Genomic DNA, 16,220 nt, shown 5'->3' with positions numbered 1-16,220 from the left:
TGGTCTGTGATTGCTTCGTGAGGCCTTCTATCCTGTTCGCTGAGGTTCTGTACACCGTGAGAGTGTGCGTGTACTTGTCTTGATTGCGAATTCGAGAACACGGAAGCTTTCCGTCCTTAACGGACGCCTGTCAGAAGGCACCATCTGTCCCCATTTCGACGTAGACATGCGTGAAACGGGTATCCTATTTCTTCCACCTGCGAGGGAAATGTCTATGAGACGAAAGGATTGCGAACATGCTGGGGAAAGGTAGTAACTTGATATCCTTGATCAAGACAAATCGGTCCTGGACAGAGTCCAGAAGACGGGAACCAGTATCGCGAGAAAGTACAGAGTAGAGAGCGTCTTCCATCTAGGCTAACGCCACTATGAACCAGGCAGCGAAAATGCTGCAACAAATGAGTACGATAGGTCACAACACTTTTAGAAATAGTACGAAAATTAAAGAAGGACGGAATGTTGAGGGGTGCTAGTGATCGAAGAATGAGAGTAGGTGATACAATATGATAAAGCCAAACGAGCGTGGCTGGCATGCTGGAACCCAGTTCTGCATCAAAACAACGATCAGTTCAAAGTTCGCTGCGTCAAGATTGTGGTGGTGAAGAACTCACCAAGAATACAGTGAGAAAATGCTCGGAAAACTATGCAATGATCGTGAGGTTCTTCAGTGTTTTGGGACTGACCCGCTGAGGTTCAATACCCAGTCTCCTCCCGACTTCGGCTGCGTCAGGCCACGGAAGAGGGTCTCGTGCAGAAGCGTGTCTACGCGCTTCCAGCCTTTGCGCTGCTCGACGATAGGAAGTCCTGCCGCCAGCTTGCAGCGAAGCCTGAACGCCTCTTCATATGCCGCACGGCGATGGTGCGGGATCAAGCCTTTCTCATAAGGTGTAAGCGGTACGTTGAAAGACGCATATATCGCCTCGAAGACGTCGCAAACGCGAATGCCTTGATCACGCTTCACGTCGATGTCCCACTCGAATGGACCTCGCTGGAAGTTGATGGTCATCTTGACCAGCTTCTCATCTGCAGCCGGCTTATCAAGATCGGCATCGGACAAGGTTGTCCGTTGGACACCGTAAGACGAGTTCTGTCTGAACTCGATGTCGTGAGTTGGGAAAGCAACATCGAAGTGAAGAAATCGTTTTGATCGAGTTGGGTGGTAGGGGAGCAACGTCCAGTGAAGATTTAGTGCGGGACCCTTCATGGGACCTTTATCGTGAGGAAGATCAGATAAGGTACGTAATGGAAAAAAGAGAGAATGAGCTGAATCAAGGACTCACCCAAGTGCGCATTTTGCGGAAGGGAGCTGGGCACTGTATAGACGTTTTGCCGCGAAGATTTCTTGGCGGTCATGATTTCTCCGTCGCTTTCGTATGGGTCACGAGGAGGGGACGGTTTGCTCTTCAGGATGGACTTGAGGGGCTGCGGTGTCGAAGGCTTGGGCGTGGGCGCCCGTGATACTGAGGTTGGAAGAGACGGTCTTATTAGCGTGAACGATCGATGTTCAGCCCTGCTAAAAGACCGAGGGGACATGAGAGGTGGCGACTGTGGAAGTTTCTTGGGGGGTATCTTGGGGGTATTGAGATTGAAATTAGGACTCCCGAGGTCGTGCTTCGTCTTAAACATGAAGGTCGTTAAAGTTGTGGAAGGAAAAAGAGGCGAAAGTCTTGTGGCAGATTGAAAGACGAGGGAAAGGCGAGGGCTGGAGATCATCATACAACGTGTTATACCATGTGTACGAATTCGCCACTGAGTGGACGATCATGATGAAGAACATACCTCAACTTGACAGGGCCTTTGCAGAAGAAATGCCTCGAAAGTCCCACCGGGGGCTCGCGCAGTCAGTTCTTGCGTCTTATATGGACCAAGAAAGACACAAGAGCTGGCGAAGCACGAGCGGCTTTCCAAGCGGCGAGCGGTTTTCCAAGCGGCGAGAAATACAGCGTTCATACCACGAGGCAGGGCAGGGCGTAAATACAAAATCCGAAAATGGTATGTAAACCAATAAACAGCTAATCATATCCACGAGGCACCTTAACGGGCTAAACAGCATGTTGTCAATCTAGCCAAAGTCTTGCGCGTGTTGGAATCAAAAAGATAAACCGGAACTGTGTCAGCTTCGCTCACCATGTGTTGTGGGCGCGTCAGCGTGCTGGCACAGAGCACTTGTCAAGAATCACGTCCAAGTACCCCACCTATCATTTCACAGTAAACATCTAGGCGCTTGATCACCACACAGCACATTTCGGGGCAGTGCTGAGGCTATTACAGAGCAATTTACAAGCTTCGAAGCTGTATAGCCATAACGCCCAAGGACATTCATACACTGCCAGCCCGATACAATGGGAGAAGCGCTAGCGCCAAGACCCAGACGGCTTGGAACATGGACTCAGAAAGAAAATTTAGATTTGGAAGATCCACGACATTTGGGGAAAGCGGAACAGGCGGAACTAGTTATGGGTCCTGTTCCACGTAGGGTCCGGTGTACAACAGCGTAATTGACCCATATCACAACCCCTTACCCCATGGGCCCTATCAAGCGCCTCCTGACTGAGTAGCATTGGAGCAAAATCCTGTGAGCAGGATGAAATCTCACGTTCTTGTGATACACAACCAAGACAAGTCACTGAGGCAGGTATTAAAATGTACGCATTTCCACATATGTCGTGGATAGAGGATCAAATTCGGCAACTGCCATAAAACCAATAATCGCCGAGTGCTCGGTATCATCGCCCATCATTTCGCAGGGAGGAGCAGCCGGGCCGTCTGCCTCCTTGCATGAATGGAAGATCAGCTTCAGGACGTGGGGAGTAATGAGGCAATTTTTTGTGAATCGCCTTACCTTTCTTGGGTGCCACCAGGTGCGGGGAATATCAAAGATACCGAAAAGGACTTGGATGCGAACGCTACGGTACATTGTTCGTCAAATGAGACGCATTGCAGCTGAATAGCCTCGTAGGTTATATTAGTAACATCCTGTCAAAGAATGACCAGTGAGAATTATGAATAGCCCACAGCAAGGCCGCATACCCCGTGGGTCGCCACCGTTATTATCGCGACGAAAGTACAACAGCTACTGGACTAATACAGGTGAATTAATGTTGCTAGTAAGCGCAGTGACGGAGTACTTGCAAGTTATAGCCCGGCAGCGCCTGAAATTCTCTTGTCGAAATTCTTAGCATGTTGGGCTGTGGCGCACATACTCTAAAAGTGCGTGACAACACATGACAGTCACCGCAAGCTGATCATTTTGAGTGATATTGCTAGGATGTTCAGTCCAACTTCTTGAAGTACCGCGGAATTACTTTGCGTAGATGAATACTGAAAAGCTTCCCTGGACCAGATGTCATTCTAGGCCGATGATCGTTTCGAGACTATGGAATCCGAGCTCCAGCGTACCCAACCTGGGTTTACAAGCGCGTTTTGGTAAAAATTGTCAGAACAGCGACGATTGGAAATTTGAGTTGAGTTTTGGTTGAGTTTAACTTCGAACCACAGGGGGTTTGTCCGCATGACCGTGGTAACCATTCGCCACTTCGGGAATAACCACCGACGGCCCGGTCATGCACCAATCATAGACTCGGTCGAATCAGGTCTACTAAGTACTTCTTGCTTTGCCTTGTGATACACACTTGTGTCTGAAACACGACTGCGACTCATCAGTACGTTGCTTGATCGAAGTCCGGGGCCAACCGTGTATCACTGAATCAGTACAGAGCAATCAGATTAGGTCAGGCCTGGGCCTCTGTGATTGGACTGCCGTGATTGACTCCCACGGCTGTGAAGTCAAACGCTGGTAGCCAAAGCATGTAGTTGCTGTGTCTATCCACATTCTCTGCACACCAGCACTAGATTCTTACTCGTCGCAAGTTATTGGTCGATACAAACTGCACAAAATTACATTCTGTGGAGGGATTGGGACATCGAGATTCGAGGTAGAGACTTAACTATCATAGCGCAAGGGAGTCTGGTGTGCTCATCCGTCCTGTAGCTGGCGGCTCCCAAGCCCGATCTGATCCCATCAGCTGTATTCCCTGTTGTTTAACATTGCAGAACTCTTGAGTAGGCATCAAATCTCCTTCGTCTTGCATGTCTTGGAATTGTACAACGTTGACTCCTGATTTAGCGCCCTTCACGAACTGGAGATATCACTTGAGGTTCGACCCTTATTCCTTCTGACAGTGAATCGAACTTCCAGTTAAGAGCAATGTGTTGTCTGCGCTGAGATTCATTCACTGACTATCACAGGTAGTCGATTGTCTACCTTCTCCTTGCGTCATGGAATACAGTCCCGTTCGTACACTGGTAGCTGATACCAGCAGTGCGGACGCGAATATTCGCCTCCCTAAGTGCGATTGTGGTTCATGGTGCATTATTTGATTCGCCCGTGTGGGGCCCTCCGCATAAACGTGAATGCCTAGATGGCACTCGCGAGACAATCCTGGGAGAAATAAAGACAGTGCTACAGGCAAGCAATAGTACGCTGGTTTGGCTCTCTGGCTCTCCTGGGACAGGAAAATCTGCGATTGCTCACACAATCGCCCGTCACCTCAAAAGCGAGTCGAGATTGGCTGGGACATTTTTCTTTAGCCGCAAACACAAGGATATGCCTGATATGGCCAGCCTTGATTTCTTTGCCGCTACATTGGCATACCAAATCTCAAAATGGAAAAACCTCGCCAAAGACCCTTTGGTTCAAGCTATCAGATCCGACCCTGCTATCCTTGATCCAAGGAAGCCACTCGATGATCAGATCCAAGAGCTGCTAATTAAACCATTGGAGAATTTGGAGGCCTCATGGGGGCGCTCAGAACCAAAGGTGCTTGTAATTGACGCGGTTGATGCATGCGAAGAAGATCGCATCTACGAGCTCATTTCATGTCTTTCCACCCTCCTCCACCAACCACGTATCCCGCGCTTGCACATCGTCATCACTGGTTGTCCTCTTCGCACTATTGACGATGCTTTTGCAGCTACTGGTTGCAAGGAGTCAATACATCATATCGCTCTCGATAACATTGATGTTGCTGAAATTCACAAGGATTGTCGTCTCTTCTTCAAGAACGCTCTAGAGAGGAGCTACAGGAACCATGGCTTTGAATCGGGGCCCGAAGATAATACAATCTGCCGTCTCGCTGATAGGGCAAACGGACGGTTTGGAACCGCGTCAACGATAATGCGATTCCTCGATACCCGCCATGACGAAGAAGACGATTTCTATGAAAAACTCGACGTTATGAAGGATCCTGGGAACGCGCATCTACATTCCACCATATTCCGTCTCTACGAGTTCATCATAAATTCATCAGAAAATCCAAGCCGTGCATACCGGCATCTATCCACGGTAGCCAATCTCGCCGAACCTTTAGCAATTTTCCACTTGCGAAAGCTCCTGGGATGTTTAGAAAGCGATTTCCTGTCCATTCTCGCGTCGTTGTCCCCAATAGTCAGTGTCCCTGTCGATGACTCTCGCGTTGTGGAGGTTCTCCACATAGATTCACTTCGCACATTTCTCTCGCGACATGTGCCGCACACACCCCAGCTCCTTGCACGCTCCAGTTTGCGGATTATGAACGAATCGTTCCTACATCAATCGTGTTTCAAAGATGTACTGCAACGAATGATGAAGCAGGTTCCAGAAACTGTAGGTGTCTACGTCACTATTACATGCTGAGATCTTCACCTACAATACCCCCACAGAAACCCGCTTTCCTTAGCTACCTCCGCACACTCCTTCCTTCCTTCTCTCTTGCGAACGCAGTCCCTCCTGTGCGGAACGATCAACCTCATGATCCTCTGGATGTATGCTCCTTGCGGTTCCCTGCTACGCTTTCGCTCACATCAGCTTTTGCAGATATTGATGATTTTTCTCGAAATTTGTTTGGAACAGCCATGCTACGAGGCCTTACTTGCGACTGCCTGGTTCCATGTATACGTGCAGTCAGGAACTGGCGCTCGCTGTTCCGCTATGTCTCCTATCGGACCCTGTGATATGTCAGAGGACGTACCAAAGGCTCGGTTGGCACTCAAGAATTTCCGAGCGAGATCTGAATTTCACGACCTACACGTCTTCGAACTCTTAGCAAATCTACAGGCTCTACCGAAAATGTTGTTCATCGTGATACTCTTGGCAATTCGACACGCTCACCCTTCCTCCTCCCATCATATCAATTCAATGAATGGGTTCTCATCGCACATGCCTCCTGCGCTCGAGGACTTCATGGCATACGTATGGAAGGCAAGTGAGCAAAACTTGCACAGCTCATCAGCCCTCGAACACGCCTGCCAATACTGGAGTTTGTATCTCTCTCAGGCTCCGATGGTCATGGATGGACGTTTACGCACATTTCTTCGTAACTTTTGGCGGGGTAAGCTACTATCTTGGTTTGAACGACAATGGTACGTGGGGGGGTTAGAATCATGCATAGCCATCCTAGACATTGCGCAGACCATTGATTTCATCGAGTAATTGATTTGTGATCCTCTGTTGTACGGTGATGTGTATTACTCCTGCATTGACAACTTACTTCCGCCATCAAGAAACCCACCCTTGAGCAAAACTAGATGAAGCCGACTTCAAATTGAGAAGCATAGACCCATACCAATTCCTGCAGTATGCATCATTGACAATTCCGGGCAGATACGCATCGGAGGTCGCCGTCGATCTTGTTCGGAGGAGCATCAAAACCAAGTAACGTCATCAGCCAAACAGGGATTCTCATCGAGTGCGCACTGCGGCGGAACCTCAAGAAGCCGCCATTGTCATGAAGGTGTGCAATGTCACACAGCTTGTTAGAGCCTTCACAATGATATGCATTTTAGGAGCTTTACAACCGGTCAAGAAGGAGAAGGATTGTGAGAGAACGTCAGCGGGGACAGCGGGATACTCATGTCGGCGTTGTAGACCGGTAGTGTATTGACGAGTAACATCTACATGTAAAATCCAATTGACCTTCGTGCACAGCGGATCAATGCTACTCAAGCATGCCTAGATACAGATCGCAAACTGTGTTACAAAGGGATATTGTTTCACACAGGTACTGTGAAGGTATGAATGAAAACGCGTCAGGGGATCTCCGTCCTTCGACAAGAATACAGCTACAATATCTCTAGCGTCCTGACGTACATCATGTCACGAACAGAAGCCATGTCCTTGACTTGCGCGATGATATTGTTATCCGAAGCAATCCTCTTGTACTCCCCGCCACGCTGCTGCGCTAGCAACAGTGCGCTGAAAGACTGTCCCAGACGAACGATCAACCTCAACTCTCGTGAGTGAGACTCCGAATCAGCTGGCCCATTGTCTCCAGGAGACCAGATGGACTGATCATCTGACGGAGACTCAGGCTCCTGCCAGCTGTCCATGCTCTGCATCTTGTCAGCAGAGTCAGGCAGCTCGATGTCATATCGATTCCACGGACGGACGAACAACAATGGTTGCCGACTAGCACTTGCCCGCGAGAGCTGAATTAAGTCATCTTCTGTGGTGATTGATAAGTCGTTAAGCCCGTGTGCCTTGACAGCATAAGTGAAACACTTCTGCGAGTCTTGATCACACCTCCGTCTGAGTGCTGTGATGGGGAATGCAATGCAAGGCAGATGCAGCCTGCAGTCCGCGAAACGAGGAGCGCTTAGGTGGCTAAGCGCATCACAAAGCGTCAAAGTTATCTGCGCAATGGCGGGATCTCGCAGCAACGAGACCGACATCTGTATCTGATCTTCAGATAGAGATGGCGACATGTATGGCGGAAGGTTGTATGAGGCAATGTCAGCTGGCAGACAGCTATTGAACTCGGATGCTTTTCCGACCCAGTCCAAGGCTGTAATGTCGCCGGACTGGGCGATGATGGCCTGCAACAGTCGTCCGAGTGCCTTCTGCTTCGTCTCGCCGTAGATGACAGGCAGGTGGACGCCGAAGACGCCAAACAATGAATATGCAACATCTTCTGGCAGTGTGGTGATGCGTTTTGACGCCCACTGAAGTTTCTCTCGGGCGTCTCTCATCCCTGGTTCGAAGGCAGCGAGCGCCCGTGCATCTATACCCGTCGAATCCCTCAACTCCTGTATGATAGAGGCAGACTCCTTGTGGTTGGAAGAGTGGTCGTCGAGGTATAGACTCCAATCTGCTCGGTAGAAGAGAACAACTCTAGGGGCCAGGAACTCCTGAACAGTCCATCCTCGCGTGTTCCAAACACTGTTTGCGAGCGTGCCTGATTTCGACGAAGGCGGAACATCCGGTAGGTAAACGATCGTGAGCCCTGAGTGGCGATACCAAACGAACATGGAGTTGACAGATGCTTGTAGCTCGACATTGTTTTTCTGGTCAATACAACATGTATCGACCCACGCCCAGCGATGCCCCGCATCACGAGCAATTTTGCAGAATGTCTGCAACTTCACCGTGGTTCCGACTGCATCCAAGTCATACACAACCTTGTCCTGTATGTCGTGTAGCAGAAGCTCGTTGCTTTGCCACCTGTGCGATAGCATAGCCCAACTGAAGTACTTCGCAACCACTGCTCTAATAGGTTCCGTCTGGAGGGGCGCATGCATCATCGAGTAAGAAAAAATCTCTTTGTACTCGGTGCTGTCCATGAAGGCGTTGATCTGCGCGTCTCGATTGCATATACGCCCAGTGGAGGTGTTGATTAGACGCAGCGGAGCATTTTCCAGTTGGACCTCAATAGCGCGTCGGATAATGCCTTTAACACTAGATGGACTGACATACTGCTGACGCAGCTCTGTGGAAAGTGTTTATGATTTTCACATTGGCGCATGAGAGATTGGGGCTTACCTCGTACTCGCGCGTCGGGCACATTGTCTGACTTCAAGAGCATGGTTTTAAAGGCCTCGATCGCTTCGTCATAACGTCGAGCCTTGTGAAGGGCTGCCTGCTTCAGTTCGTACCCCAGATAAGAAGAAGGATCGAGGTCGATGACCTATGCACAGTATTAGAACAATAGCTAGACAAATGAAAGACATTATCCGCACCTTTTCCGCGTCGAAAAGGGCCTCTACATAGAGGTCCCGTTCTAAGTTTGCCTTGCTGCGGTGCGCAAACAGGGACTCGCACGAGGAGTCAAGCCCGATTCCTGCCGAATATAGTTCGATAGCCACCTCATAATTGCTTGCAGCAACAGCTTCGTCTCCCTTTGCGAGACAGCGCACGGTACAGTTTTTCTTGAAGGCTAAACGACGTCAGAGTAAGTGTCGATATTCAAGTTGTATATGACCCCAAAGTACCCACCAGTAGACCATGTGAGGTAGCTCTCTTTCACATCCTCGTCAATCATGCTCATCGTGTATCGGTGAGATTCGACCGCTTCGACCACTCGATCGGCGCGAAGGAGTGCATCGCACCGCCTTTGGTTGGCACTTTGCCATAAAGAAGGTATTTCGGATGGAGTAGCACCGCCACCAAGGAAATATGACTGGGCGCTGGAAGGAGGGACAACGGCAGTACCAGAGGATAGTGAAGGAAGAAGAATCGTCGAGAGAGGTGACAAAGGATGAACTTGAAGAGTAGCGTCGCTGTTGAGGCCACCGAATACTGATTCGGAGCCAGAAGAGCCTATATCAGGTGTCATTGCTGTATGCTCCAAGCGCACCTGGGTGTAGTTTTTGTACGTGAACAAAGAGGATGACAGGTCTTGCCCAAAATTGAAACTAGCTGCCTGTCTGTGGCAAGATAAGCTTCAGGTAAGATGCCGTGCATAGACTCGAGTACCTTGAACCAAAACTGATGCCAGAAGCAGGAGGCATATCAACATCCTCCTTCGCGGCTGTAGTCTCGTGAGCATTGTTCTCCGTAGGCTCCCTTGCCACCCCTATTTCTGTATTGGCCTCATCATCCCTCTTCTTTCCTGCTTCCGCTGTTCTGTTAAGACGCTCGGCGCCTTCCCGCGTACCAATCTCTACCGCTTCTTTCACACCCCGCCTCGCCGCCCCAGATCCTTCAGCCTCCTCCTTAGCCATCATATTCGAATCGGTACGTTGCGCATCAAAATCAAAACGAATAGGCGGACTCGCTGTCAAGCAAAGCTCCTTAACCTCGCACAATGTCCGAAGGCAGGTCTCGAAATCCTGGAGGCACCATGTTTTCACGAGCCACTGCTGGAGCTTCTGTTTCATGAAAGTCGTCAAAATGGAGCGGAGGTCGTCGTCCCACTCTGCCAAAGACAGGTGATGGGCCCAGTGAGTGCAAGCATAATCAAGTGCACCCGAGTCCGTTCTGCGCTTATCCTTGAACGTACGCACATCGTTCACGATTTCGGCCACTGCATCCAACGTTTCTATGTGCGGTTGGTGCTCCAGAGTCGATGGTCCCAGAACTCGGCCAATTCCGGGAGATTCAAACGACAGAAATATTGGGAAGGCCAGAAGTACAGGCAGGGATCGAAGGTTTTCTAGGAAGCGGAAAGCCGGCAGGGTATCAACTGCAGATAAGTCAAGGTGCTGTAAAATTTGCCAGGTACTGTAGAAATATCCCAGTGCCAATTTTGCGCGAGGATCAACTGTACGTCCTATATACTGATGTTGCATGTGATGCCAGAGCGTAGACAAAAACGGTAAAGGCTCTGGCGGTGAGTATACCGCAGATGTCAGAACTTTCTCGCGGTCAAAGTCACCGAGTGATCTGGAGCTGCCTCCCATCATTAATTGGGATAAATGGGAATAGAGAGCACTGTCATCCGGTAATTCCTCTATCATGAGACTCAAAGAAGAGTAAGCCAGCAGGCGATGAACCACGGCTTGGGAAATGAACTGCTCTCCGCAGCGTGGACGATCGGACAGAAAGTCGCGGAGAGATTCGTGGCAGACTTGCGCGGCGCTGTCGTGACCATTGGAAATGTAAACCAGAGGGGACAACGGAGGCAACACGTGAAGCATATCAAACTTCTGTTTTGGCGCTCGCTTAAGAAGGCTGTCTAGTTGCGAACACGACAGCATGCTAGCGAGATTTGCAACAATCGTGAGATGAAGGTATGCTTGTTTGAGGTCGCCGGATGAGGAGATGATAGATTTGTATAAATGATCTAAGGATGCCTGCGGATGCGATGAAGGGTCGAAGGGAAGATGATAAATGAAATTCATCCTATCTATGGGTTCGTGATAAGGACTTTCCACGAATTTGACGAGAACCGATCCCGTGATGAAGTGGGGTCCAACTCTATCCACAAGACCGTTGAGAACTTCGTCTGATGGCCACGGCTTGCGACATTGAAGGCGATGATCTTGCTGTATCTCGTCGAAAGACTGGCAAAGAAATGATCTAATGTCCGGGGCAACCTCGATGTGATCCAGAGCAATGTCGGATGTGATTGGTGCAAAATAGCGCTTGATAGAAACACCTTCTACTTGGTCGCGGCTTGTGACAAAGATGTGAAGGCCCACGTCAGCCAGATGGGAGAGAAGTCGACTAAGGAGCGAGATGAGTTCTGGTACGTGGTCTTGGCATTGATCTATAGCATCGATGATAAACACTCTCGAAGGAGAGCACCAATCAACCGCCTCCAGAGGTTCAATAAGAAGCCGGGCGAATTGTTCGCGCAAATCTCGAGAAGGGGAAATTATCCCAGGATCCCTGCCGAGGGCTGCAATTATTTTCTCCTTCGCCTGCGGTTGAGACAGCCCAAGTTGATATGCGAGTGCGAGCACGACAGAACGCGCGCTTCTGCAGTTTGCGTGCTTACGAGAGAAGAAAAAACTGCCTGCCAATTGACGTTTCTGCTTGCAACGACTGGCAAGAGTGTATGCAATTTCCCCAAGCCAGAAGGTCCGTGTAGCCATGACATAGCATTCCTGGGGTTCTCGAGGTCCGCTTCGAGCCTTTCAATCAGGCGAGTACGACCGCTGCCTAGTTGAATCATTGGTACAGGACCTCGATCACGTGAACCGAACAAAGCACTGAGTGGGACAAATCTACAAAAAAAGGCCCAGGTATAGTGTTGACTTGAAGGTTCCGTGATCAGTGGCGGAATATTGTTCAGCACAGCGGACAAGCTTCGATGTTGAAGGATTGGATGCGGCCGCGCGAAATTACAGATCCTGCAGGCACTCTGCGAGGGAGACTTAAAATTTGGTGGTTAACGATCAGGCAGAAGACGTAAGGCACGTGTCATACCATCACATCATTGTCCACATCTGTGCTAGACACAAAGGCGGCAGAAAGCTAATGATGGGAGTCAGTCGACGAAGGTGAGCGGGTCACAAAATATCACCTACAGGTAGATTAAATAAATCAATATCGGAATATTGCGGTGGCGCGTTTGGTGTTTGGTCGGGGTATGGTGGTAGGTACTGGTGCTCCTGTAATGAATCAGAGTTGGAATCAATGTGCAGAAACGCAGATGGGGATCAGAAACGCACAATAGGAGAATCAGAAAGCATCTTTGATGCAGTGGTTTCAAGGCCATGCTTCAAAGAGGTCAACAGCCCATCAGCGAAGTAAATGTCAGCAAGGGAATGACAACATACAAGGGAAGCATCCGACAATAGATCCCTTTTGTCCTTGCTATCACTATCTCGTTTGGCTCTGGGCATCGTCCCACTGAGGTTCAGCGTCCAATCTGCCCCCGACTTGGATTGGGTCAGGCCACGGAAGAGGGTCCCGTACAGAAGTGCGTCTACACGCTTCAAGCCTTGGCGTTGCTGGACGGTCGGGAGTACCGGCGCGAGGTTGCAGCGAAGCCTAAACGCCTCGTCACAACCCGCACGGAGGCGGAGTGGTATCACGTTCTGTTCGTGGAGCGTAAGTGGTACGTCGAAAGCTGCATATATCGCATCGAAGACATCGCGAACGCGAATGCCTTCGTCACGGTTCACGTTGATATCCCATTTGAATTGATCACGCTGGAAGTTGATGATCATCTCGGTCAAATACATGTCTGCGGCTGGCTTGTCGAGATCAGCGTCACACAGAGGTGTCCGTTGTACATCATGTGATAACTTCTGCCTGTACTCGATGTATTGGGTTGGGAAAGCGACGTCGAAGTGAAGGAATAGGTTGGGGCGAGCTACATGGTACGAAAGCAGCTGCCAGTGCAGATTCAGTGCGGGCCCCTTGAAGGGTGTCATTGAACCCGAGGACGGACCCAGCCCCGTAGACTCGATGGACGCATTGAGGTTACCATGTGGATCACTTGAATCTATGGTGTTGGTGAACTCTTCAACGTTTTCGTAAGTATCGCGAGGATAGTGGGCCTTAGGCGCCAAAAAGGTGGAAGCCTGTGACACTAAGCTCGAGGGAGACGGCTCCGGCGACGGTCGAGATGGAGCGCTGTCAACAGGGTGAGGAGAAGGAGCTGTTGCACTTGACGCATAACGAGCTGGTGTACTTGACGAATAACGAACTGCGAGTTTAGCCTCGAGTTAATATGATATCCTTGGATCGCATGAACCAGAAAGAAGACTCACATGGGTCGACACTGCGCCTAGGTCTTCCAGATGGTTCGTCTGACCTAAACTTGTCAACTTTAGAGAGTATCCTCAACCTATCGTTCTGTGGCCCCATAGTAAATGACGAGATGCTCAAGCCGCCCCAGTGACTGTTGATTCTGCATTTGGCAACTACCATTCGGGATTTTCCGATCCAAAATTTCTGGAAATCCGCAGGGTTCTGTTCGAAGACATCGACAAGGGATAACACAAGCCACGATGGCAACGCACGCACTTTTCGAGTCAGCGTCCGGATACGCCGTCTTCGATGTAAAACTCCACGAAAACATTGGCTCCCGCGTAAAAGCAGTCCAGGACTCCATCACCGATCTTGCAAAATTTGGCAAAATGGTCACGCTAGTAAGTTTCTCGCCATTCAAAAGCGCGGCGGACGCTCTCGAGAACATAAATGATGTCTCAGAAGGTACGCACACCGAACCTATTTCTCTTGCTAACAGTAATATAAATCAATGATACCAGGTATCCTCAATGACCATCTCAAATCCCTCCTCGAGCTTAACCTCTCCAAGCCTAAAAAAGGTTCCAAGATAATCCTCGCAGTCTCAGACGTTGCGCTCGCCAACTCCATCTCTGAATCCCTCTCCTTGAAATGCGACGCGTCAGAGACATCGCAGGAAATCCTCCGCGGCATCCGCTTTCACGCCCCAAAGCTCCTCAAAGGCCTCGACGCTACAGACCTCATCAAAGCCCAACTCGGTCTCGGTCACTCTTACTCCCGCGCTAAACTCAAGTTCAACGTCAACCGTGTCGACAATATGATTATACAAGCTATCGCCCTCCTCGACCAACTCGACAAAGATGTCAACTTGTTCGCCATGCGCATAAGGGAGTGGTACGGCTATCACTTCCCCGAACTCGTCAAACTCGTCCCAGACAACTACCAATACGCTCGCATCGCGCAGTTCATCGGCGACAAGGAGACTTTGAATGAGGAAAAGTTGCCCGAGCTTGCTACCCTCCTAGGCGACGATTCCACACTCGCACAAAATATCCTCGATGCCGCCCGCGGCTCAATGGGCTCAGACATATCCGAAATCGACATGCTCAACATCTCCGCTTTCGCAACCCGCGTCGTCTCCATCGCCGACTACCGCAAATCCCTCGTCACCTACCTAAGCGAGAAAATGAACCTCGTCGCTCCCTCACTCACCGCGTTGTTGGGAGAGCGGATAGGCGCACGGTTGATCAGCCACGCCGGGAGCTTGACGAATCTGAGCAAGTACCCTGCTAGTACCGTGCAGATCCTCGGTGCGGAGAAGGCGTTGTTCCGAGCATTAAAAACGAAGGGCAACACCCCCAAGGTATGCCGTTTCATTACACGTGTAATTAAGCTAATCTCGAATAACAGTACGGTTTGCTATACCACTCCTCCTTCATCGGTCGTGCAGACCCCAAGCACAAAGGCCGGATATCTCGCTTCCTAGCGAACAAATGCTCTATCGCCTCCCGGATAGACTGCTACTCAGGTAACTCCCCTTACCCCCACACTTACGCCTTACTAAAAACACCCAGATAACCCAAGCGCAAAATTCGGCGAGGCCCTCCGCGCACAAGTCGAGGAGCGCCTCAACTTCTTCGAGACCGGCGCACCACCGACCAAGAACGTCGACGCCATCCGCAAAGTCCTCGACAGCCTCGCACTGGACGAGGATGACGAGGACATGGAAGATGAGCCGGACGCTGAGATGGACGATGCTGAGCCTATCTTGCCATTGATCGAAGTCACGCCTAAGAAAGATAAGAAGGACAAGAAAAAGAAGAGGTCGAGAGATGACATGGACGTCGACGAAGCGGACGAGGAGCCGGCGGAGAAGAAGGCAAAGCTGTCGAAAGAGGAGAAGAAGGCTTTGAAGAAGGCTGCCAAGGCAGCGCGTAAAGCAGAAGCTGTTACTGCTGATGTACGCTCGAGCTTATTGGTATTCGCGATTTTTGCTAATCTTTCTCTTTCCAGGACGGTCCCTCTACGAAGGAGAAAAAAGAAAAGAAGAAAGATAAGAAAGATAAGGAGAAAAAGAAGAAGGAATGATATTTTATCCGTGGTATACCTTCTCGTCCGCTTGTTGTCTTTTTGTATCGCTGCTTTCATGGCCATCCTGATGAACCCATAATTCTTACCTCGTCAACTTCCCGTTCGTCCAAGAGGGTGCATTTTGACTTCCGATTGTTCCTCAAGAGTCGCGCAGACAGGGTTCGAAGCTCTCACGTCACGCTCTGGAGCACCGTGCGTGAATCAAGTTCCTAAGGATCGATTATATTTTGCCGTCTTCGACTTACTTCACGGAGGGAAACTTCAATCTTCCATGCCCATTACCACAAAATCTCCCAGGGTTCTTCTGCTAATAGAATAGCAGATATCGAAATGTGATTTCAGGTGGATAGGTTCTTCCTACATCGCCATGAAGTTCTGCCAGAACAATATTCAGCACATAAAGCAAGCCGTCGTTCTACCGCAGCACCCTGCAAAATTATCTGATCTCATCAAATCCTCCTCACAGAACATGCGTTTCTCCTTCGTGCTCGCCGTTGTTGCTGCCTTGACATCATTGGTATCTGCCAGTGATGCTGGCGATTGGCCCGGTTGTCCCGCACTTTGCGACACATCAGAGTGTTGCTCTGGGCAGGACTGCGTGAAGTTATACACCCCTCACGTTGTGAGTATGAGTAGCTGGCATCCTGGATTTAACCACATGACTCACCGGCGTGGTAGAAAGGTAAAAAAAAAAAAGGCCCGGGATACGTTTTACAATGTATGTGAGTGGCAT

General features: G+C 50.0%; 5 protein-coding genes across 5 annotated transcripts; 2 read left to right on the top strand and 3 right to left on the bottom strand.

The window, feature by feature from the left end:
- Window positions 1-476: 476 nt before the first annotated feature.
- EDB91DRAFT_894858 (uncharacterized protein) lies at window positions 477-1,993 on the bottom strand. Its single transcript, XM_041328765.1, has 4 exons — window positions 1,780-1,993; window positions 1,281-1,702; window positions 612-1,209; window positions 477-547 (listed from the first exon to the last, which is right to left on the bottom strand). The coding sequence occupies exons 2-3, from the start codon at window positions 1,624-1,626 to the stop codon at window positions 665-667; spliced, it is 891 nt and encodes a 296-aa protein (XP_041171670.1). The 5' UTR covers window positions 1,627-1,702; window positions 1,780-1,993; the 3' UTR covers window positions 477-547; window positions 612-664.
- Window positions 1,994-4,321: 2,328 nt separating this feature from the next.
- Window positions 4,322-6,469, top strand: EDB91DRAFT_1061280 (uncharacterized protein; the record flags this gene model as incomplete). Its single annotated transcript, XM_041314429.1, has 2 exons — window positions 4,322-5,644; window positions 6,239-6,469. Coding segments are annotated over 2 exons (1,554 nt in total), but the record flags the coding sequence as incomplete, so codon positions are not given.
- A 407-nt stretch (window positions 6,470-6,876) lies between these two features.
- On the bottom strand, window positions 6,877-11,972 carry EDB91DRAFT_894792 (uncharacterized protein). The gene is made up of 5 exons (XM_041328763.1): window positions 9,728-11,972; window positions 9,248-9,678; window positions 8,992-9,188; window positions 8,795-8,939; window positions 6,877-8,741 (listed from the first exon to the last, which is right to left on the bottom strand). The coding sequence occupies exons 1-5, from the start codon at window positions 11,788-11,790 to the stop codon at window positions 7,099-7,101; spliced, it is 4,479 nt and encodes a 1,492-aa protein (XP_041171668.1). The 5' UTR covers window positions 11,791-11,972; the 3' UTR covers window positions 6,877-7,098.
- On the bottom strand, window positions 11,955-13,525 carry EDB91DRAFT_894795 (uncharacterized protein). The gene is made up of 5 exons (XM_041328764.1): window positions 13,417-13,525; window positions 12,478-13,352; window positions 12,370-12,417; window positions 12,226-12,309; window positions 11,955-12,172 (listed from the first exon to the last, which is right to left on the bottom strand). Exons 1-5 carry the CDS (start codon window positions 13,511-13,513, stop codon window positions 12,119-12,121), a joined length of 1,158 nt encoding a protein of 385 aa, XP_041171667.1. The 5' UTR covers window positions 13,514-13,525; the 3' UTR covers window positions 11,955-12,118.
- Window positions 13,526-13,620: 95 nt separating this feature from the next.
- On the top strand, window positions 13,621-15,800 carry EDB91DRAFT_894691 (uncharacterized protein). The gene is made up of 5 exons (XM_041328762.1): window positions 13,621-13,861; window positions 13,918-14,759; window positions 14,807-14,924; window positions 14,971-15,356; window positions 15,410-15,800. Exons 1-5 carry the CDS (start codon window positions 13,657-13,659, stop codon window positions 15,482-15,484), a joined length of 1,626 nt encoding a protein of 541 aa, XP_041171666.1. The 5' UTR covers window positions 13,621-13,656; the 3' UTR covers window positions 15,485-15,800.
- Window positions 15,801-16,220: the final 420 nt, after the last annotated feature.

The sequence above is a fragment of the Suillus paluster genome (genome assembly GCF_016628075.1).
Source record: "Suillus paluster strain FC165 chromosome Unknown EDB91scaffold_97, whole genome shotgun sequence".
NCBI lineage: Eukaryota > Fungi > Basidiomycota > Agaricomycetes > Boletales > Suillaceae > Suillus > Suillus paluster.
This window is presented reverse-complemented; position numbering and strand designations above follow the sequence as displayed.